At 42.0% G+C, this 20,602-nt stretch overlaps 1 protein-coding gene across 8 annotated transcripts in view; it reads left to right on the plus strand.

Moving 5' to 3' along the window:
- Window positions 1-20,602, plus strand: part of NCOA2 (nuclear receptor coactivator 2) — a 283,938-nt gene that overhangs the window by 168,168 nt on the left and 95,168 nt on the right. For all 8 annotated transcript variants that reach the window (XM_018058431.1, XM_018058425.1, XM_018058430.1 and 5 more), the window contains one exon: window positions 19,056-19,160. In XM_018058431.1, coding sequence (XP_017913920.1) covers window positions 19,075-19,160 — 86 coding nt within the window. In that variant the 5' untranslated portion in view covers window positions 19,056-19,074. The remainder of the gene's footprint in view (window positions 1-19,055; window positions 19,161-20,602) is intronic.

Here is a 20,602-nt window from a genome sequence, read left to right on the forward strand (position 1 = left end):
GGTTGCTCAGGGTGGGGACCAGGTGTGCACTAGAGAGGAAGAACTAGTTGAACACCAACATGTTCAGTGAAGGTGAAGGAGCAGGTGGCCTGTTGGTCAGTCTCAGGCTGGAACATAGATTGGGGGTGTTTTAAGGCATGGGTTTCCAAGAAGCGGAGATTTTTATTCAAGGTCACCCTTACTGTTGAGTACAGGCCTGGTGCCTGCTCTCAGGAAAGCAGAGGGCAACCCCTACCCCCATCCTATTCCCAGGACCTGTGTTATTAGAGGACCAGCAGCTGCTGCTGGAATGGACCGTGCGTGGGGGCCTGAAGAGAGGGCCCCCAAAGTAGCCCTGTTCCTGGGTTAGGGATGTAAGGGAATTGGTTACCGGAGTGTAGGGACTTGAGAAGCACAGGAGGAGATGCAGGATGTGGCAGAACTCTTATGGACTGTGTTTGGAAGACAGAAAAAGAAAAATAGTGGTGAACATATGTGAGAGAAGTTTCTCCTCTGCTCCAATTCAAATACTGAACATGTTAAAATAGATTGTGAGGGATTTTCCTTTCCTTTTCTAATTGTATTTTTGTAGGTGTTCAAATTGTTTTAATAATACAAAGATTTATTATTGTTGTTCTGTTGCTCAGTCGTATTCGACTCTTTGCGATTCCCATGGACTGCAGCCTGCCAGCCAGGCTTCTCTGTCCTTCATTGTATCCTGGAGTTTGCTCAAGTTCAGACCTTTTTAATTTGCTAATGTTAAGATTTTCAGAAAAGTACTCTTAATTCTTCAAGTATCCTCTGTGTCATCATCCTCTCTGATAAGTTATTTTTTTCCCCCAATCATTGATTAAAAACAAACTAGACTGGAGACTTCTGTTTGTTTGTAATAATCAGTTAATTAACACCAGGAATGTTACTCCACCAGCCTTGACTGACTTGCTGTTAACCTCCCAGCCCTTGTGTGTGTGCTAAGTCGTTTCAGTCATGTCTGACTCTTTGTGACCCCGTGGACTCTAGCCTCCAGGCTTCTCTGTCCATGGGATTCTCCAGGCAAGACGACAAGTGGGTTGCCGTGCCCACCATAGGGGATCTTCCCAACCAGGGATCGAACCCACATCTCTTTTATCTCCTGCACTGGCAGGCGGGTTCTTTACCACTAGCACCCCCAGGGAAGCCCAGTAGTTCTCAGTGCTGCCCTTCCTAGTCATGGTTGGACAGGCTTCCGCTGACCATCTGGGGTCCTTCTGCAGAGAGTTCCAATTGGTCTGGGGTGGAGCCTGGAAAGCCATGCTTTTAAAAGTTCCTCAGGGGGTTCATTATGACCCACTTCTGCTTCCATCCTTGCACAAGCAGTAAATCAGATGCTTTGCCAGGCTGAGTATGCAGTGTCCGTGCCAGATCCCTGACTTAACATTCTTCCATCCAAGTAAACGTGAAATGCTCATGAACATCTGAAAGATACTAAATTGTTGGTAACCAGTTTACATTAGAAAATAGGTCATGCCGTAGTCTTCAAACTTGCAGAACATTTGTGAAAGTCATAATATTCGTTATTGTGAATTCTGGTTAAACGAGATCTCAGATATCCTGCTGAGGGGATTATAAATTAAGGCAGCCTTTTTGGAAAATAATTTGACAGTGCATATAATCGCTGTAAATAAGGTCACACACACCCTTTGATCCCGTAATTACTCTTCTGAGGTCCTGGTGTATTGAGACTATTGATTATTATTAATCACGTGATGTGGATTAGTACTTACATAAAAGATATTCATCAGTGTTATTTATAGTGGTAAAAAATGGAAGCAAATTAAATGATTATAGAAAATGGTTAAATATATTATGGTTTCTTTATATGCTAGAATATCATAGAGCCATTAAAAATCATGTTTATAAAAACTAATACCACAGAAAAATCTTAGAAATGATAAAAGCATCTATAAAATTATACACGCAGTTTGTGATACACACACACAGACATACATGCCCATTTTATTTTTTAAGATTTTATCTTATATTGGAATATAGTTGGTTAACAGTGTTATATTAGTTTCAGGTATACAGCAAAGTGAGCCAGTTATATACATATATCTATTCTTTTTCAAAGTTTTCTCCCATTTAGGTTATTACAGGGTGTTAAGCAGATTTCCTGTGATATAGATATAGAGTAGGTCCTTGTTGGTTATCTGTTTTAAATACAGCAGTGTGTACATGTCAATCCCAACATTCCCAATTTTTTAAATTTAGTGGTAATTCTCTGTGTGGTAGGAATACATGCAATTTATTCTTTAGTATTTTATATTCTAAATTTTCTACGATGAGCATGTATTACTTTTATTGAGAAAAATAATAAAACTTTAAGAAATCTTACTTGAATCTCTTTAGCAGAAGGAAGGAGGACAATTCCATTTGTGATGAATTATTAGAGAAGTCACTCTTGCTCGTTAATAGTCACCATTTTGTTTCCTGAATCCTTGCAAACCATCTGTTTATCTATTCCACAAGTCATCAGTCAGGCCCCGTCACTTACAGGACTTGTTATTGTTGTTTTCTGGTTGTTTGTTTTTAATAACTGCTTTATTGAGATGGAATTCACATAATGTAAAGTTCATCCTTTGTAAGTGTCTGGTTCTGTGATTATTAGTTTATTCCCCAGGTGGGCAGCCATGACCGCTCTTGCAGTAGTTTCAGAACATTCTCATCCACATGAAGAGAAACTCTGTTCTGATTGGCAGTCAGCCCCGCTCTGCCATCCCCCTCCGCCCCTGGCAGCCACTGACCTGCTTTCTGTTGCTGTGGATTTGCTTATTCTGGATGTTCCCTGTAAGTGCCATTGTACAGAATGTAGCCTTGCAGTGTCCTCTTAGCTGGTCTTCTGCTCCTCCTCCCTACCCTTCCAAACCTGTCGTGTGTCTCACTGACCAGAGGGTGGACTCAACCTGTCCTTGCCTGTGGTCAAGGAAGGCGACAGGAACTACGACTCATTCTAGCCTCTAAGGTTTTCTGTATCCTGACACTCCAAAGTAGACAGTCACTATGTGGTGAGGAAATGGGTTCAATGAATAAAATGGATTCTGCCTTCTCTCTCTCTTTCCTTCTTTCTCAGACTGTTGCTCTTGAGTTAGTTAGATTTCAGGTCACCGATGGGGTGAAACACTTGCCCCCCTGAAGTTGATGGCGGTGGTTGGTGACGCTCAGCAGGCCTCAAGGTTCAGGCTTGTTGGAGAGACCCAGACCCCCACCCCCAACTGTCAAATCACATGGCCTTGCAGTCCCCCAGCATCTCTGGTCCTCAGACACCTCCCACTATCCCAGCTTCCCTTTGAAATGTAATACTCCTTCTCCAAAACCTAACTCAGCCGTTCATCAGACCTTCGCCAAGGCTCCCCACCCCGACAAGAAGAGATTTCTCCTCTGCGAGCACGTGGTATTTTTCCTGCATGCTGTATCCCTTGTTAGTTTACTGCCTTCTGGTCTCTTCTTCCTAAATCTTTGACTTCTTGAGGCCAAGTTCTGTTTTTTACTCAGGGATGACATTACAGTGTCCAGAGAGCCCAGGAATTTGCCCTCAAGCAGCTACTTAATAATTATCAGCACAGTTGAACATCAGAAGGAAAGAAATGCAAGTAGATTTTTAAATTAAAACCCTTTAATTTAGGTTATATGTTTAATACCAAAAAGAGACCCATATTAATTAGAAACTTAATCTTATATAAAATTAAATTGTCCAGGGCCCAGATGTGTTTTTGCCCTAATAGTTGTGACTCTTGATATTGAAATACTGCCTCAAAACACTAAGCTAAAGAAATCATATGCCTGTGTTGTGGACTTACATAAATAATGTGTTATAATTTCTCCAAAAGCTTAGTTTTCTCGACATCATCTGGCTTAACTGAAACCAGAGTTTGGGTTTCAGCTTAATGAATTCTTTCTCTTTTTGCCCCAATACTAGGAAAAAGGAATATTATGCAGTTATGTGTCTCTGATATGTCAAGCAATTATCTTAATTTTCTTCAAGTTTTCATTTCATGCTGATTACTTGCCATTTATGGTTAAATAAGGTACAGTGGCCTTACAAATCTTTATCCATAGGTGTAGGTTTTACAAAAACAATGATATTTTACTCTCTCAGTGCAAACACGTTTTTAGGACTAATTGAAATAAATAGTGCAGAACCAAGGGCTTCCCTGGTGGCTCAGTGGTAAAGAATCCGCCTGCCAGTGCAGGAGACTGGGGTTCGTACCCTGATCTGGGAAGATATCCTTCATGCCGCAGAGCAGCTAAGCCCGTATACCCCACCTACTGAGCTGTGCCCTAGAGCCCAGAAGCCCTAGAGCCTGTTCTCCACAACAAGGAAGCCACTGCAATGAGAAGCCCTCACCCCACAACTAGCAAACACCCCACCCTGCCCAGGAACAAAGACCCAACACAGCCAAAAATAAATAAACAAAATTATATGTATATATAAAAATATAGAATGACACATTCTACAACAGGAGGAGTTTGTTTTAATCATTTCAATGCCTATTCTAGACCACCCTTACGTAATCCATTAAATTATTATTTGTAACACACTGTCAACTCATTTGGGTTTAAGTTGGTATTAACTACCAAAAGGGTAATTAGAAGCTCCATTCTTGAGTCCAGTTATATTTTTAGTTTCCCAAAATGCAGTAATTCTGTGTCTGGAGCTGGAAAGAGGAGAAAGCTGTCCACTGACTACTCTCCAGAACAGTGCTGTTCTCAATCTGTCACATCTAGAAAGTTCTCCAACCACCCTGCCCCCACCCCACCCCCTCTGATCCTGAGGTCAGAGAATTGGGTTCCCCTGTATGTCACGATACTAATGACGTGATTACTTCCACTGAAAGCTGTGAGTCCCAAGTTTGAAACTTAAACTGAAGTGCAAATCTCTCATAAGCTAAAGTGTGGTTGAAAAATGAAAGCCACTCAGTCGTGTCCAGCTCTTTGAGACTCCATGGACTGTAGCCTGCCAGGTTCCCCTGTCCATGATTCTCCAGTCAAGAATACTGGAATGGGTAGCCATTCCCTTCTACAGGGTTCTTCCCGATCCAGGGATCGAACCCCAGTCTCCTGCACTGCAAGCAAATTCTGTATGGTCTGAGCCACCAGAGAATCCCCTAAAGTGTGGTTAGTTTTGATGATTACCAATGTGTGGGAGAGAAGAAAATGGTTAAAGGAAGTGTTTTCGCTTATATAACTTTCTAAAGTCTAGTAATTCTCAGTAAGCCCTTCTGTAGGTATGTTATTTGCAAATAAAAATGCTTAATTTGGCTTATTTTTCTAAGACCAAATTGGGTTGGGGGAGGGGGTGCTGTTGACCCAGCGCTGTCTTCTGTTTTTGATGGCAGCCTTGCCTTGTAGTGAATACTGTTTGGAGTTATTGTAACGATCTGACCAAAAGAAAGTGTTGGAATTTGTATGGTGAAAAAATGAATCAGCGGTCCTCCCACCAAACCAAGTTTTTCCCCCTTGCTCACTTTCCACTTTTGTGGCAGAGGTTAGAGAAAGAATATAAAAAAGAGTATTCCAGAAAAAGACTTCTTATACGGGAAACATAATTTAAACTGCCCAAAGGAGCTATATAACTGCGTACTTTTTTCTTCTGTAACCGCAGACATTTTGTTTGGGTTCTATACTTCGTCCCCGGGACATGTCTTGCCTTTGCTTCGTGTTCCCGTTTGACTGGAGATAAAGAACTCATAGGACAGCTTGGCGTGAAATGAGCATGAATGAGAAAAGTAGCGAGTGTGTTACCTCTCTGGCACCCAGAACCTGGAGCAAGAGGCAGCAGTGTGTGGGTGCCAGAACAGTGGCCTGGACCCTCACTGGGAAGCAAGCAACTAAGGATGCAGGGGAAAGAAGCATTATCCTAGTTGTAAGTCCTGTGAACCACGGAGGAGCATCCCAGGTGGCTCAGCGGTAGAGAACCTGCCTGCCAATGCAGGAGACTCAGGGGATGCAGATTCAACCCCTAGGTCAGGGAGATCCCCTGGAAGATGAAATGGCAACCCACTCCAGTATTCCTGCCTGGAAAATCCCATGGACAGAGGAAGCCTGCGTGCTACAGTCCATGGGGTCGTAGAATCAGATGCAACTGAGCACAGTAATGGGCCAGGAAACATTCAGTAGAAGGGAACCTTTACTTCTTCCTGGTGAAATCTATGAGGCCCACATAAAGAGGATGGCTTTCCAGCTGAACTTGAAAGAGAAGATTTTCTGAGGAGGAAGAGCGATTTGAGTAACCTTTGCTGGAAGGCTCTGGTGGACATTGTTGGACATCTTGGACATTGTTCTTGCTTTAAAAGACTTGAATCCATGGAAGAGAGAAAACATGAGATTGTTCCAAAAGTTAAGACTAACAGATAGTAATGAGTCCAAAAGGACCAAAAGCCTCCATCTTTCTCATTTAGAAGAACTTGGGGTGAATTTGGAAAATATAACAATTTGGTTGTAATTGAGTTTCAGTAATTACAGAATACTATTAGAGAATATCCTTTGGTAAAAGGAAAGAATTTATACTTTAAATTTTATTGCTAATACTTAATGGTAAAATTAGGTCCAATTTCTTATATCATTCACTTTAGGCATTTTTCATACCTCTTACCATAGAGTAGCTTGACCTCATTTTATGCCCAGTTTTCCTTAAAAAATAGCATGTAAACAGTTTGTATGTTTATGATTTGCATTCTGGAGAGCTGGTCATTTAAAAGAATCTGTTTTGCTTGTTGTTTTTTTTCCAGTGACACAGCCGGGTCTTCCTCCTCCCTCCTTTTTTCCTTTTGGTAAACTCATCAAAATCTGATGTAATGAAAAAAATTGGAAAAATACAGAAATTAAATTTTACCCATAGTTCTTTAAACAACTTAGCTGCTAATATTTTGGTGAAATTTCCTCTAATTTTTTTCTATAAATTAGTTTTTCTCTCTAACTGTAGTTCACCATCAACTTAGATTGTTTCATAAGCATTTCAGTTCAGTTCCGTTACTAAGTCTTACTGACTTTGTGCGACCCCTTGGACTGCAGCACGCCAGGCCTCCCTGTCCATAACCAACTCCCAGAGCCTGCTCAAACTCATATCCATCGAGTCAGTGATGCCATCCAACCATCTCATTCTCTGTCATCTCCTTCTCCTCCTACTGTCAGTCTTTCCCAGCATCAAGGTATTTTCCAGTGAATCAGCTCTTCGCATCAGGTGACCAAAGTATTGAAATTTCAGCTTCAGCATCAGTCCTTCTAATGTATATTCAGGACTGATTTTCTTTAGGATTGACTGCTTTGATCTCCTTGCAGTCCAAGGGACTCTCAAGAGTCTTCTCCAACACCACAGTTCAAAAGCATCAGTTCTTTGGAGCTCAGCCTTCTTTATGGTCCAACTCTCCCATCAATACATGACTACTGGAAAAACCATAGCTTTGACTAGACAGACCTTTGTTAGCAAAGTAATGTCTCTGCTTTTTAATATGCTGCCTAAATTGGTCTTTTCTTCCAAGGAGCAACCATCTGTTAATTTCATGGCTGTAGTCATCGTCCACAGTGATTTACATGCTATTAAATTCAACATATAATAATATATCTATTAAATAAGCCCTTGTACATGCTCAGTTGCTGAGTCATGTCTGATTCTCTGCAACTCCATGGACTGTAGCCTGCCAGGCTCCTCTGTCCATGGAATTCTCCAGGCCAAGAATCCTGGAGTGAGTTGCCATGCCCTCCTCCAGGGGATCTTCCCAACCCAGGGATTGAACCCACGTCTCTTACATCTGCATTGACAAGAGGTTTCTTTACTGCTAGCACCACCTGGAAAGCGCAAATAAGCCCTTACTAGGTGCCAGTCATTGTTCTATGTTCTTTACAGTCCATGCTTTCCACAAGCTTATAAAAGTATTATTATTCCTACAGTTTTAGAAGTGAAACTTAGGTCCAGTGGGGTTTAATTAGTGTAATTAACACAACTAATATGTGGTGTTCCAGGGAGTCCAAACCTGAGTTGACACCAGAGGATATACTCTTAGCCACTGCATTGTACAGCTTTACCTGAATTTTGTTTTAACAGTTGCATAATAAAGAAATTCTATGGCACCCCACTCCAGTACTCTTGCCTGGGAAATCCCATGGATGGAGGAGCCTCGTAGGCTACAGTCCACGGGGTCGCACAGAGTTGGACATGACTGAGTGACTTCACTTTTACTTTTCACTTTCGTGCATTGGAGAAGGAAATGGCAACCCACTCCAGTTTCTTGCCTGGAGAATCCCAGGGACAGAGGAGCCTGGTGGCCTTCCGTCTATGGGGTCGAACAGAGTCGGACACGACTGATGTGACTTAGCAGCAGCAGCAGCATTCTGGATCTTAGAGTTCTGTTAGGAAGGTGTCACCCTATTGAGAGAGAACTTTCCTAACCACCGAGGTAAAATGGTGCTCCTCAACCCCACCTACAGTATACTGTATCCTAACCCTTAGTTTTTTTAAATCGCTCTGTTCACCACTTCGTATGGTAAATGTTTATTTGTTTCGCTATTTCTCTTATGGAGAAATACTTGGTCTCTTATTTTCACTGCTGGTATCCACCAACACCTAGAACCTTCCATGGACTGTAATACAAATTCAGTGAAACTTACTGAATGATTTCATGACCTCTGCCTTCAGGTTAGTGTTGCATAAATTCTGATTTTCATAATCAGTTCCATTGGGACTGATAGGCTGAAAGGACCATGTGATCTGTGTTTCCCTCTGTAAATCCCAAGAATGCTAGGCTCTAAATACCCAGGCTGGTGGGCAAAACAGAACACCCCACACTTCTGCATTGCAGCGACATTGCATGCCTACTAAAAGGCCAACTTCTAGTCCAGACTGGTTAATGCTAGTTGTCCTTGTTATTGTAAACACATAAATATTATGTAACTGATTAAGTGTTTGTGTAAAAAGATACATATGTTTCTATAAAAACTAAAATACTTTGAAAAGACTCAGTCAGATGGATCAAAATTGCTCCCAAGTATGTATTTGCATTTGTAAAAGGCTGGCAAAAATAATGAAAGGTATACCTCATGAGCACTTACAAGAACTCGAAGTGTCTATGAGTTCTAATTATATTTTAAATAAACAGAAATTGAAAGTAGTAGACAATGCCTTAATGATAGGTCTGATTTATGCAAGAAAGACAATATGAAACCCCAGCGGAGACTGATACTCAAATGTATTATGTTTAAAGTTGATATGAAATGATTTGAGTAGTAGGTATCATTTTCTCTAATTGCTCTTGATAACTGCCTTTTAAAATTAACCAATTAACACTGCTGATTCTGTAGGAAAAGAAGGCCTTTTCTATCTTGAATGAAACTGAGAATTCCTGGTATGCCAGAGAAAATTCCTAGCTGGTTTTATTATTTCAACACTTCATAATAAATTCACTAATAACTAATACTTCATTTTTCTTCAGGGTATAATTGCTTATGAGCCGATGCGAGATTTCTTTTCTACCCTAGAATGTGAGCTTTAACAGGACAAGGGCTCTTGCCTGTTTTGTTCCAGGCTCTATCTCCATGCCTACAACAGTGCCTGCTGCATTAATTATTTATTGAACGAACAGAAGAGAGAATCTACACATTTTTATAGTATTTTGCATTTTGCAATGATACTGCTATATTTTTAGCCAAAAAAAGGGTACTGTTAAATTACATTTTTAGCATTTATCAAATTGAATTAAAATATACTGCTTTTTATAGTTTACATAAGTCTGTCTCTCTCTTCAGTGAAAGTATTAAAGGATAGGAGCCTTGGTGCTTATGTTGTAGTGATTAAGAACTGCGAAGCTGTTTGGATTCACAAATGAACCCTAAGAAACTTCTAATGATATGGCCTTGACCAGCTTACTGTAGCTTGTTTATACCTCAGTTTCCTCATCTGTAAAATGGTGGTAATCATAGTTACAGGAACTAAAGGTGTTACCTATGTATAAAGTGTTTAGAGAATACCTGCCAAGGTGATAAGCATTCAGTAAATGATAGCTGTTATAATTACACCCGAGTCTGACTCCTGACCTGTCCTTTATTATCTGTGTAACTTGAACAAATTACTTATGGAAACAGGTCAGAGAGGTTGGATAATCCATAAGAGATTAGTCTCTGTGTGTGTGTTTACTTGCACATACAGAAAGAACAAAATGGGTTTTTAAGAAAGAAAAGTGCTTAACTCTTTTAAGTACTCAATAAATGTTAGCCCCCTCCCCCAAATAATAATAAAGCAATCAACATATTACACTGTGGGAGAATATTGTCATTTATTTAAAAATGTTTTACAGCTGAATAATAAATACTTTTTATGTGAGCAGAGGCTGTCTTGCTCTTAACCATTTCAGTAAGTTTTTCTCATAAATTAGGAAGGTTTTCTTTTCTTTTTTTTTTTTTTTAAATCTCGAAGTCTAAAATGGGTTTCAGAGTAAAGAAAGAGAATTGAATTTTAACCTGGACAAGTTATGAAACTCAAAACACAAGTATTACATTGTGGTTCTTAGTCTGATGACTTCTTTCCAGAATACCAAGCCTTCAGTGAGAACTGGTTTTCCAAGTATTAAATATGGACTGAGTACACGGTGCTTGAAGTGCTTATATTATGCAAGGAATGAAGCTATTCCCTGGGTGTTTCCTCATCCGAGGCCTTGTTAAAACCCTGTCTTGCTGTTCCTGGCTGTCTGTATTAGCACCGGCTGACATGGTTGGGTATAGGAGCAGCATTAAGGACCTTGTGTGTGTTAGTCGTACAGTTGTGTCTGGCTCTTTGCAACCCCATGGACTGTCCATGGAATTCTTCAGCAGTAATACTGGAGTGGGTGCTATTTCAGGGGATCTTCCCAACCCAGGGACTGAATCCGGGTCTCCTGCGTTGCAAGCAAATTCTTTACCATCTGCGCTACCAGCAATTAAGGACCTTAGCCTGTGAGAACTGAGAAAGTGGAAACTGTCCTATGCCACTATCGTCAAATGAGATCTCCCTCCCTCCCCACACACACACACCTTAGAAAGCTCTCTCATCCTGACACATTCTGCACTGAATTTTGCTAAGAAAAGACTTTCAGAGAGGATATTTTCCCCCTCTTTTGGAGAGATGGAAATGATGGAAATGTCACAGCAAAATATTTGTGTAACCAGCAAATACGAATTTAGCCACTTACTTGATTATTGTAGCCTGTGTTAAAAGGCTGCTGCTGCACATTTGCAGCCTAATGTGTTTCTCAGCGTCTTCCCAATGGCATCTTGAAGTGTCTCTCAGCTAAAAAATTCATGAGGATTATTGGCTTTCAGTCAGAAAATGGAATATGTCTTCTATTACTGTCTAATATACCACTCTAAGGCCATTATACAGAAGTAAATGTAAGAGTGCAGCACATTGAGAAGGAAGGGACTTGTAGCTTGAACATTTGTTTATACACAGTTATTACTGTTCCCGTGGAGTAAGAAACAGCATGAGAAAAGGTAGGTGGTGAAGCCATTTTACTTGGAGAAGAGCTGTAGTGGTAGCCTGTGGTATTTTTTTGACTCCTGTGTCCAACTGGAGACTGTTAGTGTTTTATCTTTGAAAAATCATCTCATAATAATAACAGTATGTGTTTGACTTATTGCAGTTAACTTTAGAAAAGGCAAGTGTAAAGTAAGTTACTCAAAGGTAGTGAAGTTAAACTGAGAGTTTGTTTCCTATCAGATGCCCTTTCTTCTGGATTTATATGAAGGGAGTTTCCTAAAACTCAGCAACCTGACTGCTGTCACTCCATGAATTAACGTGCACTTTTGTGAGTCTCATTCTGTAAATACACACTGTAATGTATGGGGTAAACTAAAACTTTATTGTATGAAAAGCAAGAAACAAAATACTGTCGGGTAAAGATGAAGTTAAAACTATTCTTAAGACCAAGTAAAAAGTAACACTTTGGGGAAAATCATAGACCATTTTACTAACTAAAATTTAGTTTTGAAGTGTTGAATAGCGTCGTCTGTCACTGTGTTAATGCATTACTTGTTCTGCCAGTGGGAAGGGAAAGTCTGGTCGTCTTCTCTGTCCTTTCATCCCTGCCTTCAGTAAGTCTTCATAGTCCTGCTTCTGTTGTGTTTGTATGTGTGTTGCTTCTTTGTCTGCTTGTTTGAATGAACCAACAATATATCCTTTCATACAACCTATGTATGTACTGCATGGAAAATTTGTTAACTCCTGCCAAGAGTTGGGGTCTTGCCAAAATATTGTTTGCTTTGGGTAATTTTGTTTAGTTGACACTGTTTAGAAAGTGATTTCTTCCCCTTCCCCTGCCTTCACTGCTGTATCATCTAACTGACGTCTAAGGATTGGCCCACTTGATTTTCTACCTTTCTCAAGCCTCTACATCCTTAAGGCACATTATGTATATTTCAACATTAGATGCTCTGTTTCTTTACACTTCTTCAGAGTCTGACCCAGAAAATTCGGTTTTATAAAACCCAAGACCCTCCTGGAACACGGTATACTCTGAGGGAAAAATTATTTACAGTTTAGAATGAACAAATGTTTTTTACTTGTGATAGAGAAACAATGTATACATCTAACTTTTGACATGGACTTCTGAGCTGTGGAGGGCCCTCCAAGATTATCGTCTCATGATGAATTCAATAGGATAGAAATGGAAAAGTGTTGAAGCGAACAGAAGTGTGTACACTTTTAGTATTATTTGAGTGTTTCTTTGTCTTACTAAGTTTATGAAGACTCAGACCACAGGTGACACAACAGTGTCACCTGCATCTTGTAGAGAGTATTTTAGAAGAGCCAGAAGGCCTTGGGAGGCATAGCAGCCTTTCTGGTCTCATATCAAGAGCTGGGTGATTTATCAGCCAGCTCCTCCCCACGTAAGGTGTTGATAAGAAAAGTTGTTTCAACAGTGCTGTGTGTCCTTTCATTATAAACTTCATCTCCAAGTAGGAATTTCATAGCAGGCTAATGTTTTATAACTATTTCTTGAAAATGGCAATAGAGATCTGATGTTTGATCACTTATTATGTTTGGATTTCAGCAGTAGTATTATCCTTATTTATTTTTTAACTGAATTTGTTCAGCATGTAATAAATCTGACAGTTTTACAGGCCCTGTTTGGAAGATGGCCAGTACCGATAAAAGATAAAATACACATTACCATTTACATGAATTCTGGGTGATTGACTGGTTTTAACGGCATGAGGTGTTCACACCTGCTTTGTTACCTTATAAATTGCATTGATGAATTTCATGCAAGAAGAGTGCTTTTTTTTTTTAAGCTATGTTGAGGGTTAACATATTATTTTGGCTTTCATCATATTATGCAAAGCATTAAACTGACATTGTTTACTCACACACCCCTGCCCAAACTGTTGTTACTTTAAGAAAATCAAACATTGGTTCTTTGCTCTACTGTCTAGTTTGTACAGGCTGACATCAGAGGATGTAAGGGAAGATGTGCTATCAGTAACAGCAGGGCTATTGTTTTGCTCTAGATAGCAAGAATGGACAAACTGAAACTTCTTTTCCAGTCTCGTCCTTTCACACATGCTCCCCCCACCCCCAGTGTTTGGTAGAAACTGGCTTATTCTCAATGACTGTAATTTCCTATCAGATATGAGCCAGGAGTTTACTTGTGACATTTTCAGTTTTTATGATTTATACTGAACATTTCAGAATCCAGAAAAAAATGCTCAAGAACATTAATTTCATGTGAATGTTGAAAACATGTAGACCGTTTAAGAAACTGTTTAAACCTGCTCACAAAATAAAATGTCTAAAGCTTCAGTGCTGCCCTTCTGTATTCTCCATCTCCTTCCCTTTGTTGGAAATTAATATTAAACTTTGATCTATAAAATTTCATTAAAACTCATCTGTATATACAATTTATTTTCTAATAAATTTTCATTGTAGTATAGTTGATTTGAACAGTGTTAAGTTTCAGATGCCCAGCAAAGTGAATCAGTTATGCATATACATATAGCCACTCTTTTTTAGATTCTTTTCCCATTTAGGTCATTACAGAGTATTGAGTATAGTTCCGTGTGCTATATAGTAGGTTCTTATCCATTACCTGCTTTACATATAGTATTGTGTATATGTCAGTCCCTATTTCCCAATTTATGCCTGGCAGTTTGTTTCATTTTCAGTGATTTTTCTATGTGTGCATGCAGACTGGAGGGCTTCCCAGGCACTGGTGGTAAAGAACCCTCCTACCAGTGCAGGAGACATGAGAGATGAGGGTCAGGAAGATCCCCTGGAGGGGCGGGCATGGCAACCCACTCCAGTGTTCTTGCCTGGAGAATCCCATGGCAAGCTACGGTCCAAAGGGTCCCGTAGAGTGAGATATGACTAAGCGACTGAGCACGCATGCATGCATACTCGAAGCCATACTGTCTATCTTTGGTTTTTATCTGTTATTTGGGTGGCAACAAAAATAACTCACCTAGGCACGTGTGCACACACACTTGCACACCTGTGTTCTGTCATGAAGTACTACCACTTGCTGCCAGCTGAGGCTTGACAGGGCGGTTCTGAACATCAGTTAGAAAGGTTAGAGCCCTTTGGTTCTTCTCTGTGATGAGTATCCTGTCATTGGTAGTTTCACCGGCTGAGGAGCAGGGTGTAAATCTGCGCGTCTGCTGTGGGGTTCCGTCCGCTTCTGGCCCTGTGGCAGGCAGGAGAGAGGCAAGCAGGAGCCGTCCGCTCCTGTCACCACCTTCCCCACCCTCCTCCTCCCCCCGCTCCAGTACTCAATTCACTCTCTCCTTTTTTTCCCATCTGAGAGTTTTTTCCCTGTAGATGAGGAGTGATTCAGTCGGGGCATCTCAGCCTGATAATTGTAGCTGGCAGAGTGCATCCGCCTGTCACCAACTTGGCCAGTGACTACACACACCCCTGTCCTTTTCCTTCCCTCTGGTGGTTTAAAGGTTGGCAGGCAATGTGTCCTGGACACACATAGCCCAGGGAAGTTGCTCGAAAAAGACCGCATATGGGGCAGACACAGAAAAACAAGAAATTTGAAAAGCTGATATTTTTAGGTTTTGAAGAAATGTGCTGAAGTTGTTTAGTTGCCAAGTTGTGTCTGGCTGTTTGCGACCCCAAGGTCTGTAGCCCACCAGGCCTCTCTCCGTGGATTTCCCAGGCAAGAACACTAGAGTGGGTGGTCGTTCCCCTCTCCAGGTGATCTTCCTGACCCAGGAATCGAACCATCTCCTGCATTGGCAGGTGGATTCTTTACCATCTGAGCCTCCAGGGGAGCTGGGTTAAGGTGCCATCACATAATAATAAAAAGGGAAAGTTGGCATTTAAATAACTTAAAGAGAAAATGAGTGACATTTTAAAGCTACAAATAGAGTGGTTTGTGAGCCAGCCTTGGGTAGGTACCAGTGAACCAGTGAAGTTGCTCAGTTGTGTCCGACTCTTTGCAGTCCCATGGACTGCAGCCTACCAGGCTCCTCCATCCATGGAATTTTCCATGCAAGAGTACTGGAGTGGGTTGCCATTTCCTTCTCCAGGGGATCTTCCTGACCCAGGGATCAAACTGAGGTCTCCCACATTGCAGGCAGACACTTTACCGTTTGAGTGAAATATTAAACATGCGTGCACTCCAGGTCCTTTCAGTCATGTTCGACTCTTTGCAACCCCAAGGACTGTAGCCCGCTAGGCTCCTCTGTCCATGGGATTCTCCAGGCAAGAATGCTGGAGTGGGTTGACATGCCCTCCTCCAGGTGATCTTCCCAGCCCAGGGAGAACTCGAGTCTCTTATGTCTCCTGCATTGGCAGGCAGGTTCTTTACAACTCGGCTCAAATGGTTTTATTGTACTTAGACCAGAACCCTGTGCTCCTGGCTTCACACCTCCTTCTGTCCAGTGCTTTGTTGAAATGCATCAGTGCTGCCCCTTCATGCAGAGTTACAATTATTTGACATACGTTTGGGGAAAAGTAAAAGTAGATGATGCTGACGCTGTTAAATCCCCAAACTGAGTATATACAACTTTTAAGTAAATCAGTCTCTTAATTTAGCTAAATGTTGAGAATCTTTCTGATCATTCCGATAGTATTACTATTAAATACTTTTGGGGGGTGGTGGCCTTTTTATCAACAAACTTATCACATATACCTTCTATATGGGGTATTTTGTTACAGATTGGGGATTCTATTTTGATGATAAAAATGTTTTTTGATTGATAGAAAGCTATTTCCAGAGTGGAAATCCCCTGGGTCGCTTGTTGAGAGCTCACTCAGATTGGATGAGTAATGGTTTGGGGTTGTTTTTTTTTTTACATGCTCGTGAGTGAAGCCATGGGAATTGTGGTTCTAGGAGAAATACTGAAAGAGAATGTTTGGAAGGTGTCATCAGAGCTGGGTTCTGGTGTTTTTGCTCCCCCGTCTGGCCTTTTAAATATTGATTGATTTATTTTTATTTGGGGCTGTGCTTGGTCTTTGTTGCTGTGGATGGGCTTTCTCTAGCTGCAGCGTGCGGGCTTCTCATTGAGGTGGCTTCTCTTGCTACAGAGCACCAGCTCTCGGACAGGTAGGCTTCAGTAGTTGCTGCTGGTGGACCCACTGGTTGTAGTTCCCAGGCTCTGGAGTGCAGGCTCGATAGTTGTGGCACATGGGTCTAGTTGCCCCACAGATGTGGGATCTTCTCAGATCAGGGATCAAACTGGTGTCCCCTGCATTGCAAGGTGGATTCTTAACCACTGGACCACAAGGGAAGCCCCCCATCTTTTATACCTCCTGCAATGCCTTAGCAACTGCCACACCTGCTCACAGCCCAGCTCAGACCCTGCTTCCTCCCCACCAGCAGAGTGTCCCACAGTACAAAGGACACCTGCTTCTCTTTAGTGGAGCTTTTCCTATATAAATCTCCTACATAAATTTCTCTCCTCTCCCCCATCTTCTTCTCGAGAGACACATCCCCCCTCATGTCCCTCACACGCCAAGCCTGAGTCACAGCAGTGGGCAGGCAGTCTTTGAAGGAATGAATGAATGGTATTTAGGGCAGGGGTAGGGACTGGAGCATGGGAGCCAGGCAGTCCAGATCATGCTGCTTCTCGCACCTGACCTGTGACCCGTGATTCGAGGAAGAACGGCTATGTTGATGAGGCACTCCCTTACCATAGCTTTGTAGTGAAGAGTAGGATGTAAACCTGTGTATCAGCCCCACTTCCACCCTTTGCTGGGCCACTCCATGGCCTTGTGCTCTGGATGATAATGATTATCCCCATTTTACAGAAAAGGTAATCGAGGCACGAGAAATAACTTCTTAAGGTCCCATAACTAACATGGTGAAACTTGGGTATAGTTCCTGCCTCTGCTCTCCAGCTTCTCATAGTCTGTTTTTGCTGATTAAGTTATATCTGGCAATTTCTTGGTGCAGGATAAATGCTAAATGAACAGTAACTAAATACAGATTATACTTATCAGCCCAAACCTGTGAGTGCACCACGGGGCCTTGACACTTAGTTATGTCACTCCCAGCAACAGGAACCTCCCATACCAGCTTCCAGAATTGTCTCCTCCTGATGCAGCCTCTGGAATAGAATATAATTGGTGCCACCTCCCTCAACTGATCCAGTGTCTGTTGGTTCTCCTTACATGTGATTCCTCAAAAAAAAAAAAAAAAAATATATATATATATATATATAAAATTCACCTCCCCTCTTGGATCAGAGTTGAGGCCAGAAGACATGAAAGTGCTGGCTGGAGCACCCAGATCCTAGCCTGGGCACAGCCGGGCAGTTGATGGGTGTGTGACAGTGCTCTCACCCTCGGGCCTGCCTGGCCCTCCTAGCCCACCTGCCTCCTTGTCCTTGCTCTCAATGGACCTGTCACTCTTCCAGCATCATCTGTAAGCCTCTGACCTCCCAACTCGCCCTTCCCTCTGATTTTTCCAGGCTAGATAGGATGAGAAGCCACTGCAGGAAGTGAAGGAGGGCGAAAGTGGTTTTCAAAGCCTGGGGGACAGAAGGCAGAAGGAAGTGGCATAAAATTGGAACCCAAGGAGAGATTGCTAAATGGTGACTTAAACTTTTGGGACTGCGGTTTTTTCTCTGCTGAGCAGTTATTAAACACCTTGAGTAACAACCATCTTCCATTTCCTCAAAATCTTTGCCAGTCCTTTTGCATAGTTCTTTAGAAACGTAAATCTCTGTCGCTCTTGTTATTTGCAGATATAAATGTTATTTTGATGGTGTTCGTGATGACCCATGTGAACACACTGATTCTCTTACTATATATCCTTTTATCTTCTTGCTGCTACTGCTGCTAAGTCACTTCAGTCGTGTCCGACTTTGTGCGACCCCATAGACGGCACCCACCAGGCTCCCCCGTCCCTGGGATTCTCCAGGCAAGAACACTGGAGTGGGTTGTCATTTCCTTCTCCTTTTCTTCTTTTCTTAGGGAAAGGAATTCAGCAAGTGGCCAATAAGTGGCGTCCCCCACTAAGGTCAATAATGTTCCTGATCTTTTGAGTGCATCTTAAGACCTTCGGTGATAGCAGCTAGAATCAGGGAAGGAGGTAGAGTCTGAGTGGCAGGATGTGAGAAGAAGTCACTACTAAGGGAGGGAGCCACTGGGAGAGGAGGGCCTGGTGTGGGGCAGGGGAGATCCTGTTTGAGGGACATTGCTCACCAGGACAGGGGTGTCAGAGCAGCCTGGTCAGATTTGGAAGCACAGCTTTGTGGCGAGGCACTGCCTCTTCCCGGGGCTGTTTGTCACGAGTGAGTGATTGCAGTACAGATGTAACGTTGGCCAACCCCAAACAGAGACTGGGAGGAGCCCCTGACAGCACCTGTAGTTCTCACGTGGGGCACCATTCCTCCTGAAACTGGAGGCTGGCAGCAGAAACACTGGGATAGCAGATCGTAGTTCAGGTGCTGTTGACATACAGCTCCTGTTGTAAGAGTGGGCCCACTGAGGTAGGCTTGTTTGTTTTCTAATTGTTCACCTTGACATTTGTTTAACTTAAGCAGGGTTACTAAAAAAAAAAAGTCTTCTCATTAGGAATTGACCATCGACTCTGCTCACTTGCTCTCTCTGTTTTCTGTTTCAGTTGCTGATATGTGTTCAAGATGAGTGGGATGGGAGAAAACACCCCTGACCCATCCAGGGCAGAGACGCGGAAGCGCAAGGAATGTCCTGACCAGCTCGGACCCAGGTGAGACTCTCACCACGCACACCTGAGCCTCGGATTTGACGTTTTATCGTATCTGTTTCACACTTGATTCACATGCTCTCTTTGGTTTTTCTCCTTAACTGTCAAGCCTTTGGATGCATATTATTTAACTTGTATTTTAGATATGCTGATCAGTTGCAGATTTTATTCTTACAAGTAGAGGCAGGCTCCATACTTCCTCTACGTTCCCTCTGTACTCTGACTCTTAAAACCTGTTTATTCTACATAATCTTGAATTCACATTTTTACTCCTTTTTGCTTTTAGAATGTCAAAAAGACAAGAGATCCCATAGTAAAAAGGTTTGCTGCTAAGAAGTATCAGCTTTTATTTTTTCTTCCTTTTCTCTTTCTTTCCTTCTAAGAGCAAGAAATGAAATGTTAAATCCTGTTGCTTTTGAGTTGATTACAAAGACTGAGGCTCTTCAGTGAATAAAACAAATATTTTTTAAAACAAGTTTCATGTTATATATTATGGGTGGAAGTATGGGTGATTATGACCTCTATATGGGGTAATACAGCAGTATCTGTTAAAATTATAAATGCATATCCTCTCTGAATTAGCAGTTCCATTTCTAGGAATTTTCCAATGATATATGTTGACACATGCAAAATGACTTATGTATGAGGTTGCTCACTGCAATGCAGTTCATAAACACGAAAGATCAGGAAAACCCTAAACATTTGTAGGGAGCTATGTAAACAGCTGTGACACATCCACACACAATATAGCTCTGAAAAAGAGTGAGGACACTCTTTGTGGGTTGATACTTAGCAGTTTCTTAAGAATATTGTTACAGAGGAAAAGCAAGGTTCAGAAAATGAGTATGGTGTCCTACCATTTCTATAGAAAAAGAAAATAAGAATCCGTATGGTTTTAGGGTAATTAGGAGACACAAGAATTGTTACCTGTTGGGGGGAACGAGGACTAGGGAACAGAGGTAGAAGAGAGACGTCACTCTTTTGATGATTTAAATCATGTAAATGCTTTTAACATTTAAACAGCCACTTGTATTTCAGTGGCCAATAGAAAGACTGGGTGAGGAATACTAGGGAAGAGCCCTGGGAGCAGGAGAAAGAGCAGAAAGCCTTTTCCCCATCTAGCTGCCAGATGGAATGGCCACTGACCACACTACAGCCCCAGACCCCCACTCCTATGTGCACCCTCTGGATTCCGTGGTCCTCCCTGGCCAGCCTCAGCCTGTCTGTCAAACTGCCTTTACAGCCCATAGTCCTGGCCACGGAGGCGGGTGGTAAATAGAGCCTCTTCTCTTCCAGTGTTCTGCTGGCTCTGGGGGTGTGCACAGCTCCCACCCCCCCCCCCCGCTCCCCCTTCTCACACGTGTGTCATTTAGTTGGTATCTTCAGGGTCTGAGGTGATAGAGGGAGGTGGAAGGGGTAGAAGGATCCAGAATTGGAATTTGGCT

The sequence above is a fragment of the Capra hircus genome, chromosome 14 (genome assembly GCF_001704415.2).
Source record: "Capra hircus breed San Clemente chromosome 14, ASM170441v1, whole genome shotgun sequence".
NCBI classification, from domain to species: Eukaryota; Metazoa; Chordata; class Mammalia; order Artiodactyla; family Bovidae; genus Capra; species Capra hircus.